The sequence below is a fragment of the Anolis sagrei genome, chromosome 1 (genome assembly GCF_037176765.1).
Source record: "Anolis sagrei isolate rAnoSag1 chromosome 1, rAnoSag1.mat, whole genome shotgun sequence".
NCBI lineage: Eukaryota > Metazoa > Chordata > Lepidosauria > Squamata > Dactyloidae > Anolis > Anolis sagrei.
In genome coordinates this window covers 244,450,670-244,475,152 of record NC_090021.1, presented here as the reverse complement: position 1 = coordinate 244,475,152, position 24,483 = coordinate 244,450,670, and the positions used below count along the sequence as shown (strand labels likewise).

The window sequence follows — 24,483 nt, the reverse complement described above, 5'->3', positions numbered from 1 at the left end:
TATATTAACTATGATAGGAAGAGATACTTAATATGCTTGTCGATTTGCACAAAAGTAAATGAAAACTTCAATACACATTTGTGCATATTCATTATGTTTATAGATATACTGTCTTAGCATCTGAAATTGTTGTGTACTGGAATTATACCTGCAGAAACAGTACTTTTTTAAAAGATAAAAAATGGTTATCATCCACAGAATTAACCTGAGAGGGAAAGAGACATCATCTATTTTGAGATACAAATTATACTTCACTATTTAGAAATTTTCATAAATTCGGGAAAGGAAAAACAGGAATGGAAACAGTACTATATGTACCCCTAAAATTATCCTCAAAAATAGAAACTCTACTCCCTCTAAGCATTTTTTAAAAAGGTATTTGTAGCTACATGCTTATATGTTTTTCCGGACTCAGATCTGAGGCACTTTGATCTGTTCTGTACTATCTGGACAAACCAAAGCCTAGCAGTTAGCAACAAATATTGTTTTCATTGTTTAATTATAGCTGCAGACTAGTACACAGTGAGCAGAAGTTATATTCAGGCCCTTATCAAGTCAAAGTAGAGTGCTGTTGTAAAATACTATAGGTGGTGAAACCAGCACCAACATTCAATAAATATCATCTCCAAACAATCTCCACTCCAGCCATCCAGGCTCCTGTATAAAATCCTTTGGGTGTAACCAAAGCAAACTATATGGGGCTTAATTTTCTTTGCTCATTGAATAGTCCCTTCCACCACCTTCAGGTCAGAATCACTCTTTATACTAGTATGTTTTCTTTCTGACATACATTCACCTGAAATAGAGTTTATACCTTATGTAAAAATGAAAACTAAAGCAAGCTGTTGATTTAGTTTCATTTTCCTATTACATGTGGTCTGGGAGAAATTTGCGGTAATTGAATTGCCAGGTCTGAAGCCTTGCTATAGAGAAGGGAATGAAGGAAAGCAGAAGTTCTCATAAGGCTAAATACCAAACTTTGGGTATATCTTTCTCCTATCTAAGCTGAATTCTTAAAGTTTGTTCAATTCAAAATAAAGGAAAATTGGAGGTATTCCTTCCCCTTATTATTTGTGAAGGAAAAACACATTTGTAAAGTGAGGTTGTATGAATTAACACTGAAGACCGCCCCAAGTTAGGTTGTTAACCCTTCTCTTGTGGGTTTGTTTTGCTGTCTGTGCCTATTGTACATCCCCTTGTATGAATCTGCCTGGTCCTTGAGATCTTCAGGAGAGGCCTTTCTCTTGGTCCCACCTCTATCTCAAGCTCGGTTCATGGGAATGAGAGAGTGGGCCTTTTTTCTCAAAGGCTGCCTCTTGACTCTGTAACTCCCTGCACAGGGATTTCAGAACAGCCCCCTCCCTGATGTCCTTCCGACAGCAGACTAAAACCTTTTTATACAGGCAGGCATTTAAAGATGAAAGTTTTTAAGATCAGTTCAGGGGGTGCTGTGGTTTTTACCTTTGAATTTGTTTGAATGGTTTTTAACTGGGAATTTTGAAATACTGTTTATATTTCATCCTGTTGTAATGTTCTCATATTTCTATATTTGAAATAGCTATGCTGATGCTTTCATGTTACACTGCTTTGAGTCACCTTCGGGGGAGATAAAGCAGGGCATACATAAATATAATACAATTAAATGTGCCTTGGCCAGTCCGTTTTTCCTCATTTTGTTGCAAACTGAGCAGAGGCACAGATGGTGCTAAACTAAATGAATTAACTGGTGAAAGCAAAAGTGCATGTTTACTAAAATACACTGCTGGTTGAAGTAGTAGGATATACCTCTGGGATATTCAACCACAGACCACTACATCAGAGCTAGTGTTTCTGCAAAAAACAACAGAGCTAAAGTTCCACACAGAGGCTAGTTCCTGATGCACTGTCTAGATTAAAAACTAACACGTGAGCCAGAAAGTAGAGAACATAAATAACACCCCCTTCCCTGAATGAATGTGTGAGAAAAAGGGGGTTAGGCTGATTGGGTAAAGATATGCCTAGACTGGATCTAAGCAGAAAATAATCTTTCCTCTGAATTTGCTGGAGGTGGCTATCACATCTGAGATAAAGAAGTACAACTTTATACAAGTATTGGAGAATCTCTTCATATGCAATTATGCAAGTACTTGTGAATCAACACACAAATGACAAAAATAGGGAAGGCTAGGGTATTTTATTGTTTTGGGTTCCACTGGCACATGTATACGTTTTAAAGCTTCAGATATCTCTTTCAGGCTACAAAGACACATTTCATGCAACTTCTTTCTCAAACAAAGCACCATTATCCTTCTTAATGGTACTCCTCAACCATGTCTTCCCAGAAAGACTGTGAAACAGCAACTTTAGCTGATCTAACAAATGAGAGGTAACTTGCCATTTTGACTGTTATAGTGCCCTCACAATAGTAAACACCAGGCTCATTTTATTGCACCTATGAATGGCATTTCATCAACTTATCCAAAGCAGGATGAGACAAAAAAAAAAAAAAAAAGATGACCTGGATAATACACGCCATATAGGGATACAAGAGGAGAAATTCCATTTCACAAATGAAAATACAATGAGCTGAAAATCTAAAGCACTAGTCCTGGTTTACCCCTTTTTATGATTCCAAACTTCCTTGTTTTTTCTCTTCTGGATACCAACAAGATATTTTTAATTGGCTTTTGAAAATGGGAAGGAATATATTTTGTTATGATATTGCAATATGAGTGCCATGTCAGATGTAACTATTAAAATTTCTCAAAGCTACCTAAAACAAAACAGCATGTTTATTCCATCAAAGTCCAAACCAGCGAGGAACTCCCCCTTGTCTCGGATCATCTTTCTGCCTCTGTTTCTCATCCTCCATAAATTTCTTCTGGATGTCTTCAAAAGACCCAGGTTCAATGGTTTCTTCTGTTTCTGGAAACAAGTCTGGAAACTGAAAAGTTTGTCCTCCAGCCTAAAGAAAGAAAACAAATGTTTAACTTTGTGTTCCATTAGTAGCTGCAACACACTTTGGACAGCTGTGCGAAGTTTCAGCTGGTCCAGCTCTACTGCCAACCTCCATGTGATTCAGCAGAAAACTGAGGAAGTGTGGCGCCAAATATGCAGTCTACTCTCAGTATTCATTGGTTCTGCATCCAGAGATTCAACCAACCAACCATGGCTTGAAAATATTCCGACCCCCGCCCCGCCCCCCAAAAAAACCCCCAAATCTTGTCTGTGTCACACACTTAGCTGATGTGTAGGTATACACTGATGTAGCCTCCCACCACTTCACAGGACTCCAGTCTCTCTCCAGCATCTTACTAACACCATTGTATATAATGGCACTTGTGTGTCCACAGATTCTGGAATCCACAAGAGACCCTACCACCAAACTCCATGAAGGATCACCTATATATGCATATATACATGTGTGTGTGTTTACAATGAGCTGAAGGCACACACAAAAACATGATTGAAATGACCCCTCTGCATTCTTTCCTAGCATTCTTACTGAAACAGCAGCTGCCTCAAAAATGAACTTCAATTTTAAGTGGAGCTTTAGATTTGGGATTAGCCAGTCAGTCTGACACCCTCAACACTGTGATACACTGATTCTCGCCAAACTGCAAACTAAACAAAAGGCAGATATGGTGAACTCCCAGTAATTATACTCAATGTTGATGCGCATGTCCATGTAGGAAACAGAAATATGGTACAAGTGTCTGTTGTGCCATCTTAAGAAGTAATGCCCACGTCAACATTAAAAAGCTGCCTTTGACGATCCAGAAAATCAAGTTTTGAAAAGAGAAGTAGTAACATATATCTGTATAACATCAGCAGCAAGTGTGAGGCAATTGTCTGGATCTAGCAGAAGATTATTTGATTGATGAATATTATTCAACTTCGGAGTGAGGACAGAGAAGTCTTAAAGAACCATCACACTTTCATATAATGACTACTGAAAGGCAGCATTTGCAAGGAAGTGGTGAGGCATAGCACAATGCTCATAAGTGTCTAGGTAGCCTGGACACTCACTTATGGGTTCTTGTTGAACCCATCTTCAATTAATCCATCAACTCAAAGGATAGATCCAGCCCCTCCAAGCAATCAACTGGAATAATAAATTATTGACTCAAGAACCTTTTTCCTGCCAATGCTAATATATTTTCCCTTCCTCCAGGCTGTTGGTCTTGAAACAATTTCCAGCTTGTCCCTCTCCTGTCCATTGAGAGTATGGCTATGGTAGCAGAATCACGGGGGTTCTAATCAAAACGATGGAAGGAACAACAACTGAAGGAACTCTGGAATGGAGACAGGTGAGGAATACATCATGAAGGTGCACTTTCGTGGAAGTTTCAATTGTCTGTAAAGAAACTGTCTTCATTATGATACAACATGACCCCAATATTATATGAGGGATACCTATGGGTACATGAAACTGTGGATAATGGCAAACACTATATAATTGGACTAGAAGCATACCATGGAATCACAGTGGAAGAGCTAGAAAGACCCACAAACACTTCCAAAATTTGGAAGAATTGATAAGTAAAGCTGTGGATATCAAATCTGTCGATAAAGGGATCTGACCATAATTACAAAATGAGGGGAAGATAGCCACAGATGAAAAAAGTAAATGGAAATACAGCTCAATGATCGTAGGAATGCCCATCCATATGTCTTCATGTTTGTTGGTTTAGGTCCAGGAACAGCTGAAATACACTTAGATATTGTGCACTTGTTAAAGCATTATCCGTAAATATTTTAGTGCTTCACAGGCTGCTGACCAGCAGACTGAAATAAATGACATACTAGGTAAAGCGTTATACTGACATGAAATAAAAAGTGATTTGTGTAATTCACATAATTCCTGAAATGCAGCATTAAAATTTACAGCAATCATTCTCCATAATGAAGAGCATTAATGCCAGCGCAGAGCATTGCCACAGACTCAATGTCTCCCATTTGGAAAACAATCATCAGTTGACCTTTTAGCTTTTATTTAACAGCAGGAACCTATTATTCGAGGATAGCATTCTATTCAGTTGACATTATCTCTTTATTTTTCCATATTGTGTGCCATGTTGACAGCCTCATTAAAATCAACCCTGTCAGCTTTCCATTCACCTCAGGTAGAAGATCTGATACAATAAAACTATCAGACAAAAACAAGGCACAGAAATATGTGTTATAAAAATAATGTCTGGAGCTATTTTGAAACTTATTTTTAATCATTTTAGTTTACCCGAAAGATCTTGGAAAGAAACAACATATTAAACTCAGAAAGCACAAGTATTTTTGCTGCCATTCTACAAATCAAATTTTGCCTTATAAGCTAACCAGCTTTTTCAGTTGTCAAAAATAATGGTTGCTTGTTATTATTTTGGAATTACAGTATGTGAAAGACATTTAGGCCAACAGAAGTGTAGGTAAACTACACTTTGTTGATACCTACCAACATAAGAGGTCTTGTTTCCTGAACTTCTCCAAAATGTATTAATTTATGGGGATGCCATAGCATTTAACTGAATGCAATAACAGGAGATGGATTAAATTACCCTTTGAGGTGCCTTCTTATTAGAATTAAAAGGAACAAAGTCTCAATGTGCAATAAATGATTATGAAAAGTTCTAGTTCTGACCCAGAACAGTTCTGATAAACTGGTTTGAAGCATTTCTTAAACTGCAATTCCTATAAGCTTTCACTAACATAATCAAGGAAGGCTTGCCAACAAGAGATTATTAGAGCAGAGCTTCAACATATGGATGACCACATGATCCCCATCCCTGATCTAGTTGGCCTAGCCCCTACATAACTTGATATTATATTCACCTCTGACTATGACCACTGTAATCTACAAAAAATGTATTTTCTTGACATTTTCCCAAAATCCTCCATTAGGAAAGACCAACCAGCATTGTAACAACAGTTCTATAGCCTCAAAGTCTCTCCTCCTGGAAGTCCAAGCCTGGACATTTTCTAGAAGGCAGTCAACATTACTTGTTTGTTTTGTTTCAGAAAAAAATCTGAAGTGGCCATGTTATTTTGGTGGCATATTATTTTACCTTAAAGCAGCTGATGCCCGGTTTACTTCTAAGGGATCAGGCAGGGTAGAAACCTTTTCAAAATATTACTAGAACAACAAAAATAACTCCAGCATGCTCACCAAAGGCAACATTGGAACACCATCAAGCAATGTTTGCATGGTTGCCATCTGCCCCCTTATATTTGCATGTACAACGTGGTCATTGAGTGGTGTTGCTACACATACTGGGGCTGGGGTCACTGCCAAGCTGAGAACTGGGAGGCCTTGTCTATCATAGACACAGCTTTTCTGTCCTCAAAGGGTAAGGATACGGCTTGCAGTGATGAGCCAAGATGCCAGTCCTTGCACCTTTCTTCTACAATTCCAACATTTGTCACTACAAGAAGTAGAGCCTGAAGGCAAAAGAATTCTCAGTAGATGTTTTGAAGAAATCCTACATGTTTTCCGCCCTCTTTTTGTTTTGTTTTAAGGATGAGGGCATGGAGAGTGCTCAGACATGACAGTCGTGCTCAACAAAATACTCTTTCAGCCCTCGGATGAAAAGAGCTCCCAGGTCCCCTTTTCAAGGCTGGGCAAAATCAAATCATAAGCCGAAGTCAATCTGTATCTGGAACCTTTTAATAAATAAAAGCCAGTGCAGACAAGTTGGCTCTTTCTACCTCTTGTTTTGCCGAGAAATGCTGATCTTGGCTGTCAGCCAGATAGGCTTTGAAAGAGCCAAGACATTACATTGAACTCTCAGAACTGAAAGCCTTATAAATCCTCCACAATACCATGCAGTAATTTTGCACTGGTCAGATTCTCAAGTGTTGAAAGCTTTATGAAAAATAGTCACCGTGCATGTTCAGTAGCTAATGTGTCTTGACCATTTTGTAATTTCAGCCATATCCAGGAATAAAGATCTATACAAAGACCCTGCCTGCTGACATACCAAAGACTTAAAAACAAAAACTCATTTCAAGTCAGATCTTAAGATCTTCTACATTTACAACTATTTGGCTATGCAGAGGCAAAATCGTCATTTCAGTTAATATCTACAGGTACTTGACATCAATCCCTGTTAAGGTATTAGCTGCAGAAGAGGGGAATATGTATCCAAGAGGGTACATTCTGCTAATGTGGTCCCAGCAAGCCATAATTGCCAGGAGATGGGCTGCTGTGCTATATGCTTGCTGAAATTCCCATTAAGCCATCAAGGGCACTTTGCCATAACCAGTATTTAGGAAAGGGGTGGCTGTAACTGGGTTTAATTCAGGGGGAAGCATGTCACCTTTCCATCAAAGAAGTTACAAGATCTACAGTAATTTGACGAGCAACAACTCTGTACCAGAAGAAGCAGGTTGCAAAAAGGGATGCAGGTGGCAATGTTGTGTGTTACCTGGGGGCTCTTTCTCCTATGTGCAAGAATTCAGTGAACAACTCAAGTGTAGCAGGGTTCTTAGTACTATTTAACATGGCCATTAGCCTCCAGGTCATCCAAGTGATTTAGCACCAGCTTACATCAACAAGTACACCAGAGTTCAACACCATGAAGAGAAGAAATTCAAGGATAAGAACAGAGGTCTCGAAGGCACAGAAACTTCTTTCACAAAGATAAATAATCCCACTCTAGCTTTTTGAACATGAGGAGAACACAATAATTCTGTATCATAACCAAGGTAACAAAATGTTTTCTCCTTGGGAGCGTAGGGGACATCTCAAGAACAGACTGAAACTACAGAAGGTGAGACTGACCACATACACAAATTTGAGGTCATTTGTGATGGGAGATAAATACCACCTGTGCTGAAAAGCCTCATTTGCCAAGCCTGGAGAAGTCTTCAATCTTTACAACAACTCAGTTCTTGAGCATAAAAGTCTATTCTCTACTCTCAACCACAGAACTGTATATGATGTCTAACACATCAACCTTTTCATCTTCCAACTCTTGAATGCAATGATTAATGAGTGCATATTATATTGCATAAGTTGGCCTGGAAACCAGAAGCTGATGATTTCCAGAGTAGGGAAATGTAACTGTTGCCTTCAAGACAAAACAATATTTCTCTGATATATAAGAACACTGGTTACAGTGGTTAGTAACAAAACGAATGCAAGGAAGAATAATGCTGCCATCTACTGATCCTTTGAGGCAGCCAGCATGAAAACCATCCCAAACAGATGGTTTCCTTTCAGGATTACCTGAAACTTGCAACAAACATGAACTTCTTTGAACCCTGAATTTGTTTACGTCAACCATCGGGTGAATTGGAGGATGAAGCTTTGAAAAAGGAAGGCAAAGAACCTCTGAATGACCAAAGATTCTGAACTAATTCTTTCTGAAAATGATACCATGGTATCGTAGGGAAGCAGTGGACCGAAGGCATGGGCAAGGGTTTATGCTAGAACATCCTGCTCACCTACGTAAAGAAAGCCTAGGTGAGGCTGTTTATTTAGGATAACCACCTCTGTTTGAAAAAGGAGCATAGTATCCCGAGTAATTTAAAACAGAGTCTTGAAATGTTTTCCCTCTCACCTCATTCATAAGTAATATTAATTTTATGTAATATTGAATTACAGGTTACCCAGCTAGAAAAACATAATAGAAACTTTCAGGGATTAGCAACTGATTAAAAACTAATCAGAAGTGGCTTCTGGGGAAAAACTGGCTATTGCTTCAAAGGCTTCCCATCAGAAGCCACGGAAGGCTAGTCATTTCGTATAATAGTGGGAAGAAACTTTTGACCCTCCAGATGTTTTGGATTTCAACCTTTATCAGCCCACCCTGCACAACCAGGGATTGTGGGAATATGAGATAAGGGATTATGGGGGTTGAAGTCCAAAACACCTAGAAGGCAAAAGGTTCTACTTTCCTGGTTTAGAATAGTATCAAGGCCAATCAAGAAATGTTGAACAGATTAGCAGAAACCAAATAAAATTGGATATAAAATGTCCTTTTCCTCTTTCAAAATGCTATTGTGTACATATATTGAAAGATAGTTTTGAAGCAATTACAGATGCCATAAAGATATAATGCCAATGCCTTAGGGAACAGATGCAGACAGGTCACAAGTCCCAAAGAAACTTTGCGCTGCATCGAACTAAAGAATCATAGAATCAAAGAGTTGGAAGAGACCTCATGGGCCATCCAGTCCAACCCCCTGCCAAGAAGCAGGAATATTGCATTCAAATCACCCCTGACAGATGGCCATCCAGCCTCTGTTTAAAAGCTTCCAAAGAAGGAGCCTCCACCACAAAGAAGAAAAAAAGAAAGGCAGCAAAAAGTGAAGTGAAACCTTTAAAAAGTAACATATGATGAAAGACAATTCAGAAGTAAGGATATGAACTCCAAGAACACCTTGTAAAGCTAAGGATATTTCTAGATTCGAGTCTCTGTTCTTCTCCCAAACCTCCCAACCTTCTTTGAATAAAGGAGAAAGCTCAGCCTTCAGTCACACTCAGCTTCAAACTCAGTCCATGGCAGCACAATTTCTCACTGCTTCCAAAGCGTTATGAAACTCAATACATTCAGCTTTCTCACGAAATGGACAGTGACAACTAAAACTTTCAGCTAACCATTGGGATACCAGAAAAATTAAAAGGTATATAGACAACAACTACCAATATTACTAGTAAGATTACATTAATTAATAACTCTTTTATTTGAAGGTTTATGTGCTAGTGACTGCCAAGTGATCAGGAATCCTACAATGTGACAGACAAACAGAACCTATTCAGTTCTGGATGAACTCAAGACAAATTAGTATATTAATTCGCCATGGGCCCATGAGCTAAAATGTTAATACAGAAGCACATAGAAATGGATGTCCAGATGTAGTATCAATTCCTACCATCCTGTTACCACAACAGCTACCATTTGATTTATTACTCAAATGGCCAAAAATTGCCTGTGGACAAACGTACTTAAAAGTAATTTTTACTCTTGACTGGAATAACTAAACCCAGTCTCTCCTCTCAAGAACATAAACAAACAAACAAACAAACAAATGCTTGTTTGTTTTTAAAGATTATCCTATAAAGATTTAACAGGAAATTGTACTATGAGAATTACAAACATTGTATGGATTTAGCTAAAAGGAATTTATGAAGTTAATGAATTCATTTATAGAATTTTCTGTCTTGAGACAAGAGTCTGTAGACATTATTTGACAAAAGGAAAGATCATGTCTCCACACACCCTGGAGATACGAGAACTCATGGGAAGCTTCAAAAAAGCAAAACAGAACAGTATTACAGAATTTCATAATATCTTGTGAAGTCCGGAAAGAGGTCGGTACAAGTAGTTTAGTCTTTTAGTCCAGGTCACTCAAAAAAGCTTTTTCTTGAGCAATCTTACTGGGCCCTTTTGTTCTGATAGACAAATACAGAGAAGAAAGATCTGTCTAACTTGCAATATGATTAATAAACACAGAGAAAAATGACAGTTTTCTGTATTTTCAGACCTGAAAATGGCTTAAACCAGTACTCATAATGCACACTCCCTCAGCAACAGGCCCTATCAATACAATTCCTACAAACCCAAGAGGGCATATCTACTCATCAGAATATAAGAGCAGCCATGCCAATTCAAACCAAGGGCCTGTCTTTCATCCTATTTCATACAGCAGTCAAGCAGATAGTCTTCGGTGAATTTTAGATTAACCTACTAATTTCAGTGGCATCTCAACACACACACAGAGACACACATTTATACATACAATTCAGAAGATGCATGCAATCATTGGCTAAATAAATGTCCTTCAACATCCTTCCTTTTCCAGCTTGAAAAGAATGCAATTACTCACCAGTTGTACATAGGCAACCTTGTAGTCTGGCTTCTTGATTCGTCTATTTTTGTGGTCTCTCCGCTTGTTTGAACCTGTTAAAATAGATTAAAGCTTTTCCTGATTTTTCATAAACCAAGCACTGCCCTTTTCCCTTCCTTGCAAATGATCTTTAGAATAAGATACGTTTTTATTTGTTATGGAGATAAGCCTTGTACTTAAGGCAGGGATATTTGAATGGTACTCCAAAATTGTTCTGTGGCTATTTCCACCTAAATGTAGAAATACTTATCTTCAAATTCAAATCTTAATCCTATTGTAATTTTGCTTTGTCAGAACTGGTCTCACCTCCCCTTATATTCAAACTGGTATTTAGTGGCGCCAGTAGTCATAGCATTAGAGGCAACACCTAAGGCTTCAGTACCTACAAAAATCTCAAACTATCATGTTGAAGTGGGAAAGAGAAATTTATTCTCACCCACAGCAATATCAATGTACAAACCGAAACAAGAGTTTCTTCTTTTAACTTTCATTTAAGCAGATTTTGAAAATGATTATTTTCTGTTCATGGGAGTATTCCAAACTTGTGAAGCTTAGATAGAATGCAAGGATTATTTATTTATTTACTGCATTTATATACCACTTTTTTAAAACCCTTGGGGTGACTCAAAGCAGTGTGTATCAAGCAATGGTAAGATTCAATGTAATTTCACATGTTTTGTATGTCCTAAATCCAGAAAGTCCAAACAAAAAACACACACTGCTCCCCAAATGGGGTAGGATCTACTGACTACCAGAATACGTCACTTCTGCTTTTCAGCATCATAGTTTACCAAAAAATAAAACAAACAAAAACATCTCTCTCTCTTTTGTCTTAATATATTTAACTGGCTGGGGAAAAAACACACAGGGGGAAAAATTAAAGCTTCCATGCCATATCATTTTTTCTTAAATATCTGTACCTATATCTCATATACAAACATACAAATGGCTGAAATCCAGACACTCAATTCACAGCTCTCCAAGTGACAAAATACTGTTGCAGGTTTGATTAATTGTGTGTGAATTCTGCAACAAGATTTTGAGGAGCTAGTGAGGATGAGTGGCATACAGAGTCATGATACTGATAAAATACAGAACATACAGAACATTTTCAGCTAAATTTCTGTTTATTCTTTATTGTAATTTCTCAGTTCCTACCCTATCTTTGTTTCCACCCACCCGGTATCCCGTGAATTTCAAGCAAAGCCAGTAACTAGTGGCTCAAGTTTCTGCAGAAACAATACAAATTGATGGTTAGCAGTGGCTAAATTCATGGAATCGCTGTGGGGATGAATAAGAATAACACCAACGAGAAACTTTTATAAGGCTTTTGTGCAAGTCCTATTCACCTCTATTGGCCTTGGCAATGGTTATAGCATAAAAGGCTTTGTTGAAGACTTTATGTTTAGTTGTATGATATATTTTATTTTTGTTGGTATTATGTGTTTTTAAGATTTTTTCAATCTATTGCACAGTTTACTGGCAAGATTTGTTTGGCTGAGAGTGTGTGACTTCATCAAGGTCACTCAGTGGGTTTCTATAGCCAAGTGGAATTCCATAGCAAAGTGGAACTTTTGGACATTGCGACACTGGATTCTCCCGACTTGGCGTTGGCATATTGGTATGTTAGCTTGTTGTTAATGAATTGTTGAATTAGTATAATGTTTTTAAAAGGATTTGATAGCTTAATTGTGATTTTGTTGAGATAGATAGGTAGCATCTTCGAATGCTTATGTAAGGCAGCCCTGAGTCTCCCTGTGGGGAGAAGGGCGGGATAGAAATTTATGTAATAAATAATACATAACAACTCCAGCACTCAGACCACTAAACCACACTGGCTTTCATGTTTTGTGTTATTCAATCACTATGCTTCAATGCAGATTTTGTTTTGTTTTACTTTGTCAATTGTTATGTACACTTAACATGGACTAATATCGCTAGCATTAAAATAGATTCAATTGTGATGTGCTCAAAAAATGTCAATTGTGCCAGAACATGTCGGTTTTTCAAAATCTTAGTTATCTCTATTGGATTATGCTAAAAGATTATAAAGCAACTTACAACATTTTGTAGTGGAATAATTTAAAATGAGTTTTGGAGTATTTTCTGTTCTTTTGGAAATTCCAGCATAACCAAAGTTAGTCAAAGACTTAACTTTATATGATGAGACCTCACATACTATTTATAATTAATTTCTCTAATTTATTTATTCCATTCATTTTACTTCCATTCAACTTGTTTTCTTTCTTTGATTTAAAATGTGGAGATTTCTATCTTCTTCAGTGGATTTGCTTTTTAAATTAACTTTGCTATATTTATACTGCATGGCTGGCTTCTGTATATACTATGAATATTGCTTAATGGGTATTAAAGACACTTCCCATGCGTTTTTATATTCTACTATGATCAATATAGGTAATATATATTTTAAATAATAGAAGAAATATTAGCAATAGCTGGAATGTACTGTCAGCCTTCCATATTCACTGGGGTTAGGGAAGGAGAACTGCAGTGGGAAAACAGAAAATAAAAAAGCACTCTTTTTTGTATCTGAGAGAAGGATCTCTGCTGGAGGCTGACCACAGAATCACGCTGGAGGACCTACAAATGTACAGAAAAGTGTTCTCTCTGGGAAACTGTAGGCCCTCCAACAAAGTCCAATTTACACAGAAGCTGCTGACACTACAGTGCATAATTTCCCTTTTTCCTTACTGTACAGAATCCACTAATTCTTAGCAAGCAATTGCTTCTCTTAATGTAGAATTTTGAAAGAAAGAAATATCACTTAAATGAGGGGTTGGTTTGTCTGTTTTTTAAAAATGAGAAATGTACATATTCTTCTCATGGAAACTTAAAAGACTTACCATGCTGTATCCTGGTTCTTATAGCTGCCACAGGGATACTGTATATACTTTCAAGGTAATCCTTCAGTTCCACTCTGGTCATCCTGTGCCAATTGCAATACAGGCAATTAAAACAAGAAGAAATACAGCACACATTTAAATTTTAGAAAGGTCAAAAGAGATAAACAGGGAACCATATAAGCCATGATTTTTGAAGGTAAGTATTTATTTATTTATTTATTATTTCTTTATTTCATTTATATACCGCTTTTCTCAACCCCTGGAGGGACTCAAAGCAGTTCACGACAAGGAAAATACCAAAATTCAATGCCTCACAGAGTATAAAATATAACACATAATTAAAACAGCATATAACAAAAATATTAAAACCAGAAACTATAAAACATTGAACATAGACAACATAAAACATAAAAGTATTGCTAGAGGTGGTTAATTGTTCTAATATAGAAAAAGTCATACAAAATGCAAGCTTTTAACACAGATAAGAAAACCCAGGAGAAAATATTTAGCCTAAAATCATCACCACAACCACTTCTTTCCTTTAGGCATTCATATTTCCAAAACCTCCTGCTGAAATAGTAACAACAACAACAACTTAATTTTTATACCCTGCCTCTATCTCCCAAAGGGACTTGGGGCGGCTAACATGGGGACAAGCCCAATCAACAGAGTTAAAAATGTAACACATTAGAATGCATAACAACGTTTAAAACAATGTAAACAACATTTTAACAAAATATAAAACAAGCATCAAAACAATAGGATAGTTCAAGTCTCAATTTGGGTGGGTGGACTCGTACATAACAATTCAAAGGATAGGGCTAGTGAGTAAAGTGTATAGGTTGTGTAGCAGCATTAAGAATAAGAGCAATATAACAAGGTCATTCTAACTTTGGATACAGCAGTAGTAAAGTGCATGGCCAAGATTTTAGATCCTAGTTGGGGTCAGTTATCAAGGGAATCGTTTAGTCCAGGGGCCCTCAAACTTTTTAAACAGAGGGCCAGGTCACAGTCCCTCAAACTGTTGGAGGGCCGGATTATAATTTGAAAACAAACATGAATGAATTCCTATGCACACTGCACACATCTTATTTGTAGTGGGAAAAAACACTTTAAAATAATACAATAATTAAAATGAAGAACTATTTTAACAAATATAAACTTATTAGTATTTCAATGGGAAGTGTGGGCCTGCTTTTGACTGATAAAATATGATTGCTGTTGTTGTGGTGGTGGTGGTGGTGTGCTTTCAAGTCATTTCAGACTTAGGTTGATCCTGAGTGAGGGCTGGGTAAATGACCTTGGAGGGTCGCATCCGGCCCCTGGGCCTTAGTTTGAGGACCCCTGGTTTAGTCAAATAAAATGTCTTCTTTGGCTAAGCGACGGTCAACAAGGAGGATACGGAGCCTGTACTCCCTTGGAAATAGCAGGCTTATGATTTGGATACTGAAGTGCCAGTGTCCAATTGCTTCAATTGGTCCAGAATACCATGACGAAGGTTCAATCTGGAGTCATTCAATCTGATCATGGTGTAATGGTATCACTGGAGCTCTCTACGAGCCACCTTTGAGCTCTATTCAAAGTGATATTTCTGATACTGAAGATACCTAACTGGCCTGCATCCAGAATATTTCAAAAATGCCTCTCTCCTCTGCCACAGCAGCCCACCAGAAAACTCAATTTTATATTTGAGGGGAAGGACAGTTTCTCTGCTACTACTTGTACAACAGCCAAGCAACCATAAAAAGGTTGTTTTTTTTTTATTGCCATGAATTTAGCTCCATCATTGTCCAATTTTAGACAAGCAGTGGAGGCAATCTGTCTCCTTTTTAGAATTTAGGTTTCCTGACCAGGGTTTTTACTGCTGTTCCTGTTGTTTTCATCAGTTGTTTGTTTTAAACAATAACTTGTTTTCGTCTTCTTTGTTATTGTGAAGCTGCTCTGCTGATTTTTCATGGGGCTGTTTTGCTTATTGTATGCCACCTTGAATGCTCCTGTGGAAAGGCAGGGTGGACATCAAAGGACGTCGACGCTACAACAACTGAGGTCCCAGAGGGTCCATTCCAATCACACCATGACACAAGAATTCAAGCAGCAGTCCTTGTTGGAAGTCCAGGACATCTGCTAGAACATGACTTCAGAACAAACCTTAGCCACATTTAAAGAACAGCCACAGGCAAAAGCATCACACTGATTAAAATAGCACTGAGTGTGTTTACTTTAAACAAATTGCCCTTGCTGGCTAGTAGCTATTGGCATTTCCAAAATCAGGCCTGTGACCTGAAGAACAAAATTCCACATCCTTGCTATTTCATCTAATACTGACCGCAAACACTTTTACTTTGAAACATGCCCTATTGAAATCAGTGGCTTACTTTCAAGAAAACATGGCTAGAATGGCTGAAGAATAGCATCCTATGAGTATCAAGTAAGAAAAAGACTTCAAAGTTGGCTTTTGATGGCAAAGAGGAATGTATAGAGCTCTTCAACAGACAGAAAGCATAAACGTACAGAACTCACACTTTAATTTCCATCAGAATATTCACACTGAAATGCCAGTTCTTGCCCACCTCTCTAGACTCAAAGCTGATCTTGCTTGATTTTTTTAAAAAAAATGCTCAATTTTATTCCTTACAATGATTTTTATCTCACTTTTAGGACATAAATACTTCAAAAGCACTTTACAGCTAATGTTAGTGTGCATTATTGGTCACTATCATACGTATTAATTTAGAGGGCTGATAGCCTGCCTTACAACTGAATGGTCCTTAAGGCAATGTATAGCAAACTACTATAAACAGGCCCACCCACAAAGTTTACACTTGCAAAGTATACTCTTTCCCTAATACGATGAAAGTGTAGCAACTGTTCCACATCCCAGGCAAACTGCCAGCAAGAAAACCCTGGAGACTCGATGACACTGGTGGGTGCCGTACCCGATGCCATTCAGCCATTTCCATTCCCCACCAGCCTGCACTCTTGAAGCCTATTTCCAATCTCTTTTCATTTTTTCCCAAAGTTCTCATTCATCCCTTGCCACATCCAGACAAAAAATAAGACTGGTAAGCATCCTTTTTTTTCTTAAAACCACGTGACTTATCGTAAGCAACATTTTGACTTTTATATCCTGAATGACCTGGTGAAGCAATAGTCTTAGTCTTTCACATTTGCTCAGGTTAGGGTACAAGATCCTTATGAAAGTGAAACTGCATCAAATTAAAATACGCTTTTAAAAAATCTGAAAGCACACCCACTCTAGCAACCTCTAGAAGTACCCTATGATCAACTTTGACCAGACAATGACCATAGAGTATCACTGGAGGACCTAGGGTTTCTTAGAGAGAACATATCTGCAAATGTGGATGGCCAACTGAATCGCATTTGTTAATGAAATAAACATATCACAAGTGATACAAAGTATGACTGTTCAAAACAAGAGAATCTCCTAAGCATCTTGGGACACACCAGTAAAAAGTAACTGAATTCTTCTGGAGAAGTGTTATCCTCATCCTCATTTAAGTGAATATTCCGCAGGGATTAATTAAGGGTCCCCATTTGAGGTCAATGGAAAAAATGTCAGGGGTCTGTGAATTGGGTTGAACTCTATAGACAATATAATATGAACTTAGCATGATTCTTATTTTGATGTAACATGTTCTGAATGCAGTGGATAACTGCTTGTAAAAATATTGGTAAGAATGGCAAAGATGGTTTTAGGATGCCATAGGAAAGCTTGAATTTCACAACCTCTGAGGATGCCTGCCATAGATGCAGCCGAAACGTCAGGAGAGAATGCTTCTAGAACATGGCCATACAGCCTGAAAAACCTACAACAACCCAGTGAATTTCTAAATGTTGGCCAAAAATGACAATTTGAAGTTGCACCAGATATTGAAATTATTGGAAAGTTGTAGAAAGTAATTTTAAATAATTATAAAATGTAATCTAAAGACATGACAATGTTGAGTGCTGTAAAAACTATCTGCTGCTACATTTTGAGAAGGGATCTGTGGTTTTCACCTTACTGGCAAAAGGGTCTGTGGAACAAAAGAGGTTAAAGTGATACACATGCTAGAATGCTCTCCCCACTCTACTGTATCGTACAGCCAAGAGGGACAAACATCTGAGTTCGGGGGTATTGGGCTGTGTAAGTGTTGGCAAGGAAAGTTTTTAACTTGCCCTATAATTGCCCCACACAGTGTTCTCACTCGTGGAGTGGGTCACTCTGGGAATGCAGAAGTCATTCTACTGAATGAACAAACATATTTTCCATGTATGTACTTACTCCATGGGAATCCGGAATTGCACGGTATCTTCTGGCTGTGGAATACCAGGCCTTACCAGTGTTAAAAAGTAATCTGTCCGGAAAACCCGCAGTTGAGGATTTCCATACTGGTACAGGGGATAACTGTAGACAAAAAGAAAAAGAATCAACAGCTCAGAACAATACACTAAAGCAGAAATCCTCAAACTAAGGGATTGAAGGTGGTGCTGCTGAACGCCAGATCTGTCAACGGAAAAACGACCTGGATCCAGGACTTAATCCTGGAGGAGCGGGCAGATCTGGCGTGCATTACGGAGACCTGGTTGGATGAAGCTGGAGGGGTAAACCTGACCCAGCTTTGTCCTCCAGGCTTCTCCGTACAGCACCAACCTAGATCCGGAGGACGGGGAGGCGGTGTCGCAGTGGTCTATAGAGATTCCATCCATCTAATCAGGAGCCCCATCCCGCAGACCACAAATTTTGAATGCGTCCACCTGAGGGTGGGTGACCGGGACAGAATAGGGATTCTGCTAGTGTACCGTCCACCTCGCTGCACTACAGTCTCCCTACCTGAGCTAGCGGGGGTGGTCTCGAGCCTGGCGGTGGAGTCCCAACGGCTTCTTGTGCTGGGGGACTTCAACATCCACGCCGAGGCAACCCTCACAGGTGCGGCTCAGGACTTCATGTCCGCCATGGCAACCATGGGGCTGTCCCAACGAATAACTGGCCCCACCCACTGTGCTGGACACACATTGGACTTGGTTTTCTGCCAGGGATGGGAGCAGGGTGGCGGTGTGGAGGAGTTGTCCACCTCTCCGTTGCCATGGTCCGACCACTTCCTGATTAGATTTAGGCTCACTGCGCCCCCTAACCTCCGCAAGGGTGGAGGACCCATTAGGATGGTCCGCCCCAGGAGGCTAATGGATCCGAGTGGATTCCTGACGGCTCTTGGGGAGTTTCCCGCCACCGCGGCAGGTGATCATGTCGAGGCCTTGGTCGCTCTCTGGAATGGGGAGATGACCAGGGCTATTGACAAGATCGCTCCGGAACGTCCCCTCTCGAGTAACCGAGCTAAACCAGCCCCTTGGTTCACTGAGGAGCTGGCAGCGATGAAGCGAAGGAAGAGGGTTCTAGAGAGCGTGTGGCGCTCAGACCCAAGCGAGTCAAACCGAACACGGTTTGTGTCCTTTTTAAGGGCATACGCCGCGGCAATAAAAGCCGCAAAGAAAACTTTCTTTGCGGCCACTATTGCGTCTGCAAAAAACCGTCCGGCGGAGCTGTTTCGGGTTGTCAGAGGTTTTTTAACTCCCTCCACTTCAGGTGGGAGCCCTGACAATTCGACAGCGCGCTGTGAAGCATTTGCTCGGTTCTTCGCAGACAAAGTCGCTTTGATCCGCTCTGGGCTGGACGCCACATTAGATGCAGTCTCTGTGGATGTGACACAAGCACCTGCTTGTCCGATTTTGTTGGATTCTTTTCAGTTTGTGAAACCCGAGGATGTGGACAAGATACTTGGAGGAATGAGACCCACCACGTCCATCCTAGACCCCTGCCCATCCTGGCTTCTGAAGGAGGCCAGAGGGGGATTGGCCGAGTGGGTAACGGTGGTGGTTAATGCCTCCCTTCGGGAGGGCAAGATTCCAGCGAGCCTAAAACAGGCTGTTATAAAGCCGCTGTTGAAGAAACCATCACTTGACCCCACTAAATTGGACAACTTTCGGCCTGTTTCCAATCTTCCCTTCTTGGGCAAAGTCATGGAAAGCGTGGTGGCCTCACAACTCCAGGTATTCTTGGGAGACACGGATTATCTGGATCCGGCACAGTCTGGTTTCAGACCGGGACATGGTACCGAGACGGTCTTGGTCGCCTTAGTGGATGATCTGCGCCGGGAGCTAGACAGGGGGAGTGTGTCCCTGTTGGTGCTCCTGGACCTCTCAGCGGCCTTCGATACCGTCGACCACGGTATTCTTCTGGGACGCCTTGCAGAGATGGGTCTTGGGGGCACTGCTCTGCAGTGGCTCCGGTCATTTCTGGAGGGTCGTACTCAGAAGGTGTTGCTGGGGGACACCTGTTCAGCGCCACAGCCGTTGACCTGTGGCGTTCCTCAGGGTTCCATCTTGTCCCCCTTGCTGTTTAACATCTACATGAAGCCGCTGGGTGAGATCATCCGGAGTTTCGGGGTGCGGTGTCACCTGTACGCAGATGATGTCCAACTCTGTCACTCCTTCCCACCTGCTACTAAGGAGGCCGTCGAAGTCCTGAACCGGTGCCTGGCCGCTGTAATGGTCTGGATGAGGGCGAACAAACTGAAACTAAATCCAGACAAGACAGAGGTACTCCTGGTCAGTCGCAAGGCCGAACAGGGTATAGGGTTACAGCCTGTGCTGGACGGGGTCGCACTCCCCTTGAAGGCGCAGGTTCGCAGCTTGGGTGTGACCCTGGACTCATCGTTGAGCCTGGACCCCCAGGTTTCAGCGGTGACCAGGGGAGCATTTGCACAGCTTAGGCTCGTGCGCCAGCTGCGCCCGTATCTTGGGAAGTCTGACTTGGCCACGGTGGTACACGCTTTGGTCACATCCCGCCTCGACTACTGCAACGCTCTCTACGTGGGGCTGCCCTTGAAGACGGCCCGGAAGCTGCAGCTAGTCCAACGCGCGGCAGCCATGTTGTTAACGGGAGCAGGACGCAGAGAGCATACAACGCCCCTGCTGTCCCAGCTCCACTGGCTGCCGATTCGCTACCGGGCCCAATTTAAGGTGCTGGTGTTATCCTACAAAGCCCTAAACGGTTCCGGCCCAAAATACCTTGCAGACCGCATCTCGGCCTACGAGCCCACGAGGGCCTTGAGATCATCCGGGGAGGCCCTTCTCTCGGTCCCGCCTGCCTCACAGGCACGTCTGGCGGGGACGAGAGAGCGGGCCTTCTCGGTGGTGGCCCCCCGGCTGTGGAACTCCCTCCCTGCTGATGTCAGACAGGCCCCCTCCCTCATGGCCTTTCGTAAGGGCCTGAAGACTTGGCTCTTCGAGCAGGCTTTCAACTAAGTGCTATGCTACGGGTAATGACAACCGGATTGAACTACGACGACGAGATTGACTATGATTCCATAAATATGACGCAGCGGATTTTTAGTATAAGTAGATGTATGTATTGTGATGTTAATTGTTGTTTGATTCTTTTGTAAAGTGTCCTTTTTGTACTGTACGCCGCCGCGAGTCGCCCTAGGGCTGAGAGCGGCGGCTAACAAATGCAAGAAATAAATAAAATAAATAAATAAGGCCCGAGGGCCAGATATAGCCCTCCAAGGGTCAACCTAAGTCTGAAACTTGAAAGCACACAACAACAACAATCCTTTCTCATCAGCTAAAAGCAGGCCCAGAGTTCCCATTGAAATACTAGTAAGTTTATATTTGTTAGCATTGTTCTTCATTTTAATTGTTGTTTTGTTTTTAAGTGTTTTTTGCACTACAAATGAGATATGTGCAGTGTAAATAGGAATTCATTCATGGTTTTTTTCCAAATTATAATCCAGCCCTCCAACAGTTTGAGGGACTGTGATCTGGCCCCCTGTTTAAAAAGTTTGGGGACCCCTGCACTAAAGGTTACAGTTAGCTTTTGAAAAACTTGCTTAATCCATTCATTACCAGTATGTTAGAATGAAATTGTCTGAGTGAAGATATTTAAAATAAGCATGCTCTCTAGTCTTCTATGTATTTCTCAACCAAAGTGGACATACTGTTTGCAACAATCTGATATAATGCCAGGAGATATTGATATCTCACAAACTTTGTTACAAAGAACTACAAAGGCATTAAGTACTGTGTACATTGAAAAATAAAAGACCTATTTTCATAAATGTCACATACTGCAGGCACTGGAAAGAAATGCATCCCTTCCGAATCATGGGAGTTCTGGCTTGGTGAGGCCACAGCATATTTTGGCAGAGAAGGCCAAAGGCCTTGTAAAAGGACAATTCCCATGATTCCATAGTACTAAGCCATGGCAGGTAAGTATAAATTGCATTCATTCTACAGTGTAGACCAGGTGTGGGCAAACTTGGGCCATCCCTCCAGGTGTTTTGGACTTCAACTCCTACCGACAGTTAGGAATTGTGGGAGTTGAAGTCCAAAACACCTGGAGGGATGGCCCAAGTTTGCCCACACCTGGGCTAGATGCATCCCAGAGAAACACTAGGGAAGATCTAGACCAGGGGTCCTCAAATTATGGCCCGAAGGCCAGATACGTCGCTCCAAGGTCATATACCTGGCCCTTGCTCAGGGGCAACCTAAATTTGAAACAACTTGAAAGCACACAACAACAACAATCCTATCTCATCAGCCAAACGCAGGCCCACACTTCCCATTGAAATACTAATAAGTTTATATTTGTTTAAATTGTTCTTCATTTTAATTATTGTATTGTTTTTAAGTTTTGCACTACAAACAAGATATGTGCAGTGTGCATAAGAATTCAATGTTTTTTTTTTCCGAATTATAATCTGGCCCTCCAACAGTGTGAGGGACTGTGACCTGGCCCCCTGTTTAAAAAGTTTGAGGACCCCGATTTAGACGATGGTGGGATTCGAACCAGCGCCTACTATTCCCTTGTGATTAGAGACCATTCCCACTGCACAATCACACCTAGAGGAACCAGGGAAAGCGGGACCACAGCGTTTTAAGGCTGCAGTGCGGACGCCCTATAGGTCGACAAGCACCCCGTCTCCTCCCTTTATTTCTCTCTCTTCCCTGAAACTTGCAAAAAGGACTCGAGAAAGGACTGGCACGAGGTATGGAGCAGGAAGGAAGACTTCCTCCTACGCTACTCACAGGATCCGCCTGGCCATCGCAAACCCGGGCCGCAGCTTCCTGAGGAGGAGGAGGAGGACATCCGGTGGAGGCGGAGCCTAGAGATGTGTAGGCGGAGTCTAGAGATAGGAACCCGGAAGTAAGGTACTGTATTGGAGTCTCTGAAATAATAAGTCTGTGAAAAGGAGGCTCTCCCATCTCTGCACTTCTCGCAGTGATGACGCCTCTAGGTTTTGGAACTTCAACTCCCAGAAGCCTTAGCTGCCTCGGCCAGTGATCAGGAATTCTGGGAACTGAAGTCCAAAACACTTGGCAAGTCAGAGTTTGGAAAACGCTAAATCAGAAGTCTTTCTTAATCATTAAGGTTAGGGAAGAGGTTCCCATTCCCAAGAGAAAATGCAAATAAAAGGAGGGGGAGGGTCATCCTAAACGAATGTTTTGCAAACGGATAGGTCTTCCTGCCCTTTTCTTCTTCTTCTTCTTCTTAATATAATTTATTATTCACCAGCCTTGCTTTCACCTGGAAGGCACCCTAGGCTCAGGTGCTCTTCCCTCTCTGGCGAGGATGTGTAGTTCTCCCCGCGTCGGACTGCATCTCCCATCAGTCTTCTCTAGCATGGCACATCCCGTGGAAAGGAGTGATGGGAGTTACAATCCAGGAATATGTGGCGGGACAACTGTTGTTTAACCACTGTTCCCCTAGCTGCGAGTCTCCCCAACCTTAGGTAGCAGGGCCAGTGGCAAAGAATGCTAGGGCGACTAAAATGATCAAGGATCTGGAGAACACGCCCTATGAGGAGCAGCTTAAAGAGCTGGGCATGTTTAGCCTGCAGAAGAGAAGGCTGAGAGGAGACATGATAGCCATGTATAAATATGTGAGAGGAAGCCACAGGGAGGAGGGAGCAAGCTTGTTTTCTACAGCCCTGGAGACTAGGACACGGAACAATGGCTTCAAACTACAAGAAAGGAGATTCCACCTGAACATTAGGAAGAACTTCTGATGATATTTTGATAGCTGATACTGAGTTCTCAGTGCTACACTGTTTCCCCAGCGGCGGTTGTGAATAAGGGAACAGAACATGTGTCCGACCACAGTGCTTGCCCAAGGGGCAGAGTGAGACACCAAGGCCCTTTGGCTTAGAACAGGGGTCCTCAAACTTTTTAAACAGAGTGCCAGGTCACATTCCCTCAAACTGTTGGAGGGCCGGATTATAATTTGAAAAAGCATGAATTCCTAAGCACACTGCACATATCTTATTCGTAGTGCAAAAAAAAACAAAAAAAAAAACAACGAAGAACAATTTTAACAAATATAAACTTATTCGTATTTCAATAGGAAGTGCGCACCTGTTTTGGGCTGATCAGATAGGATTGTTGTTGTGTGCTTTTAAGTCATTTCAGACTTGGGTTGACCCTGAGCGAGGGCCGGGTAAATGACCTTGGAGGACCGTACGTGGCCCTCGGGCCTTAGTTTGAGGACCCCTGGCTTAGAAGGTAGTGAGTAGTTGGCTTAGAAGGGAGAAATACAAGGAGTGTTGTAAAATGAATCTAATCCAGTTTATAGAGCTGTTTTGGACAACAGAGTTAGCCATGATTTTTTTGCAGGCACCTAGAATAATAGCGGATGGGCCTCCAGTTTGTGGGGAGGCTGGATGTGGGCTACCATCTCCTCCCTTCAGTGTGTTTCCCAAACCCTTGTTTATCACTTCTCAAGAAACAACTACCATTC

General features: G+C 41.1%; 1 protein-coding gene across 1 annotated transcript; it reads right to left on the bottom strand.

Moving 5' to 3' along the window:
• Positions 1 to 2,154: 2,154 nt before the first annotated feature.
• Positions 2,155 to 22,867, bottom strand: MRPL23 (mitochondrial ribosomal protein L23). The gene is made up of 5 exons (XM_060768572.2): positions 22,776 to 22,867; positions 17,974 to 18,096; positions 13,689 to 13,771; positions 10,804 to 10,877; positions 2,155 to 2,944 (listed from the first exon to the last, which is right to left on the bottom strand). Exons 1-5 carry the CDS (start codon positions 22,790 to 22,792, stop codon positions 2,780 to 2,782), a joined length of 462 nt encoding a protein of 153 aa, XP_060624555.1. The 5' UTR covers positions 22,793 to 22,867; the 3' UTR covers positions 2,155 to 2,779.
• Between the last annotated feature and the right edge of the window lie 1,616 nt (positions 22,868 to 24,483).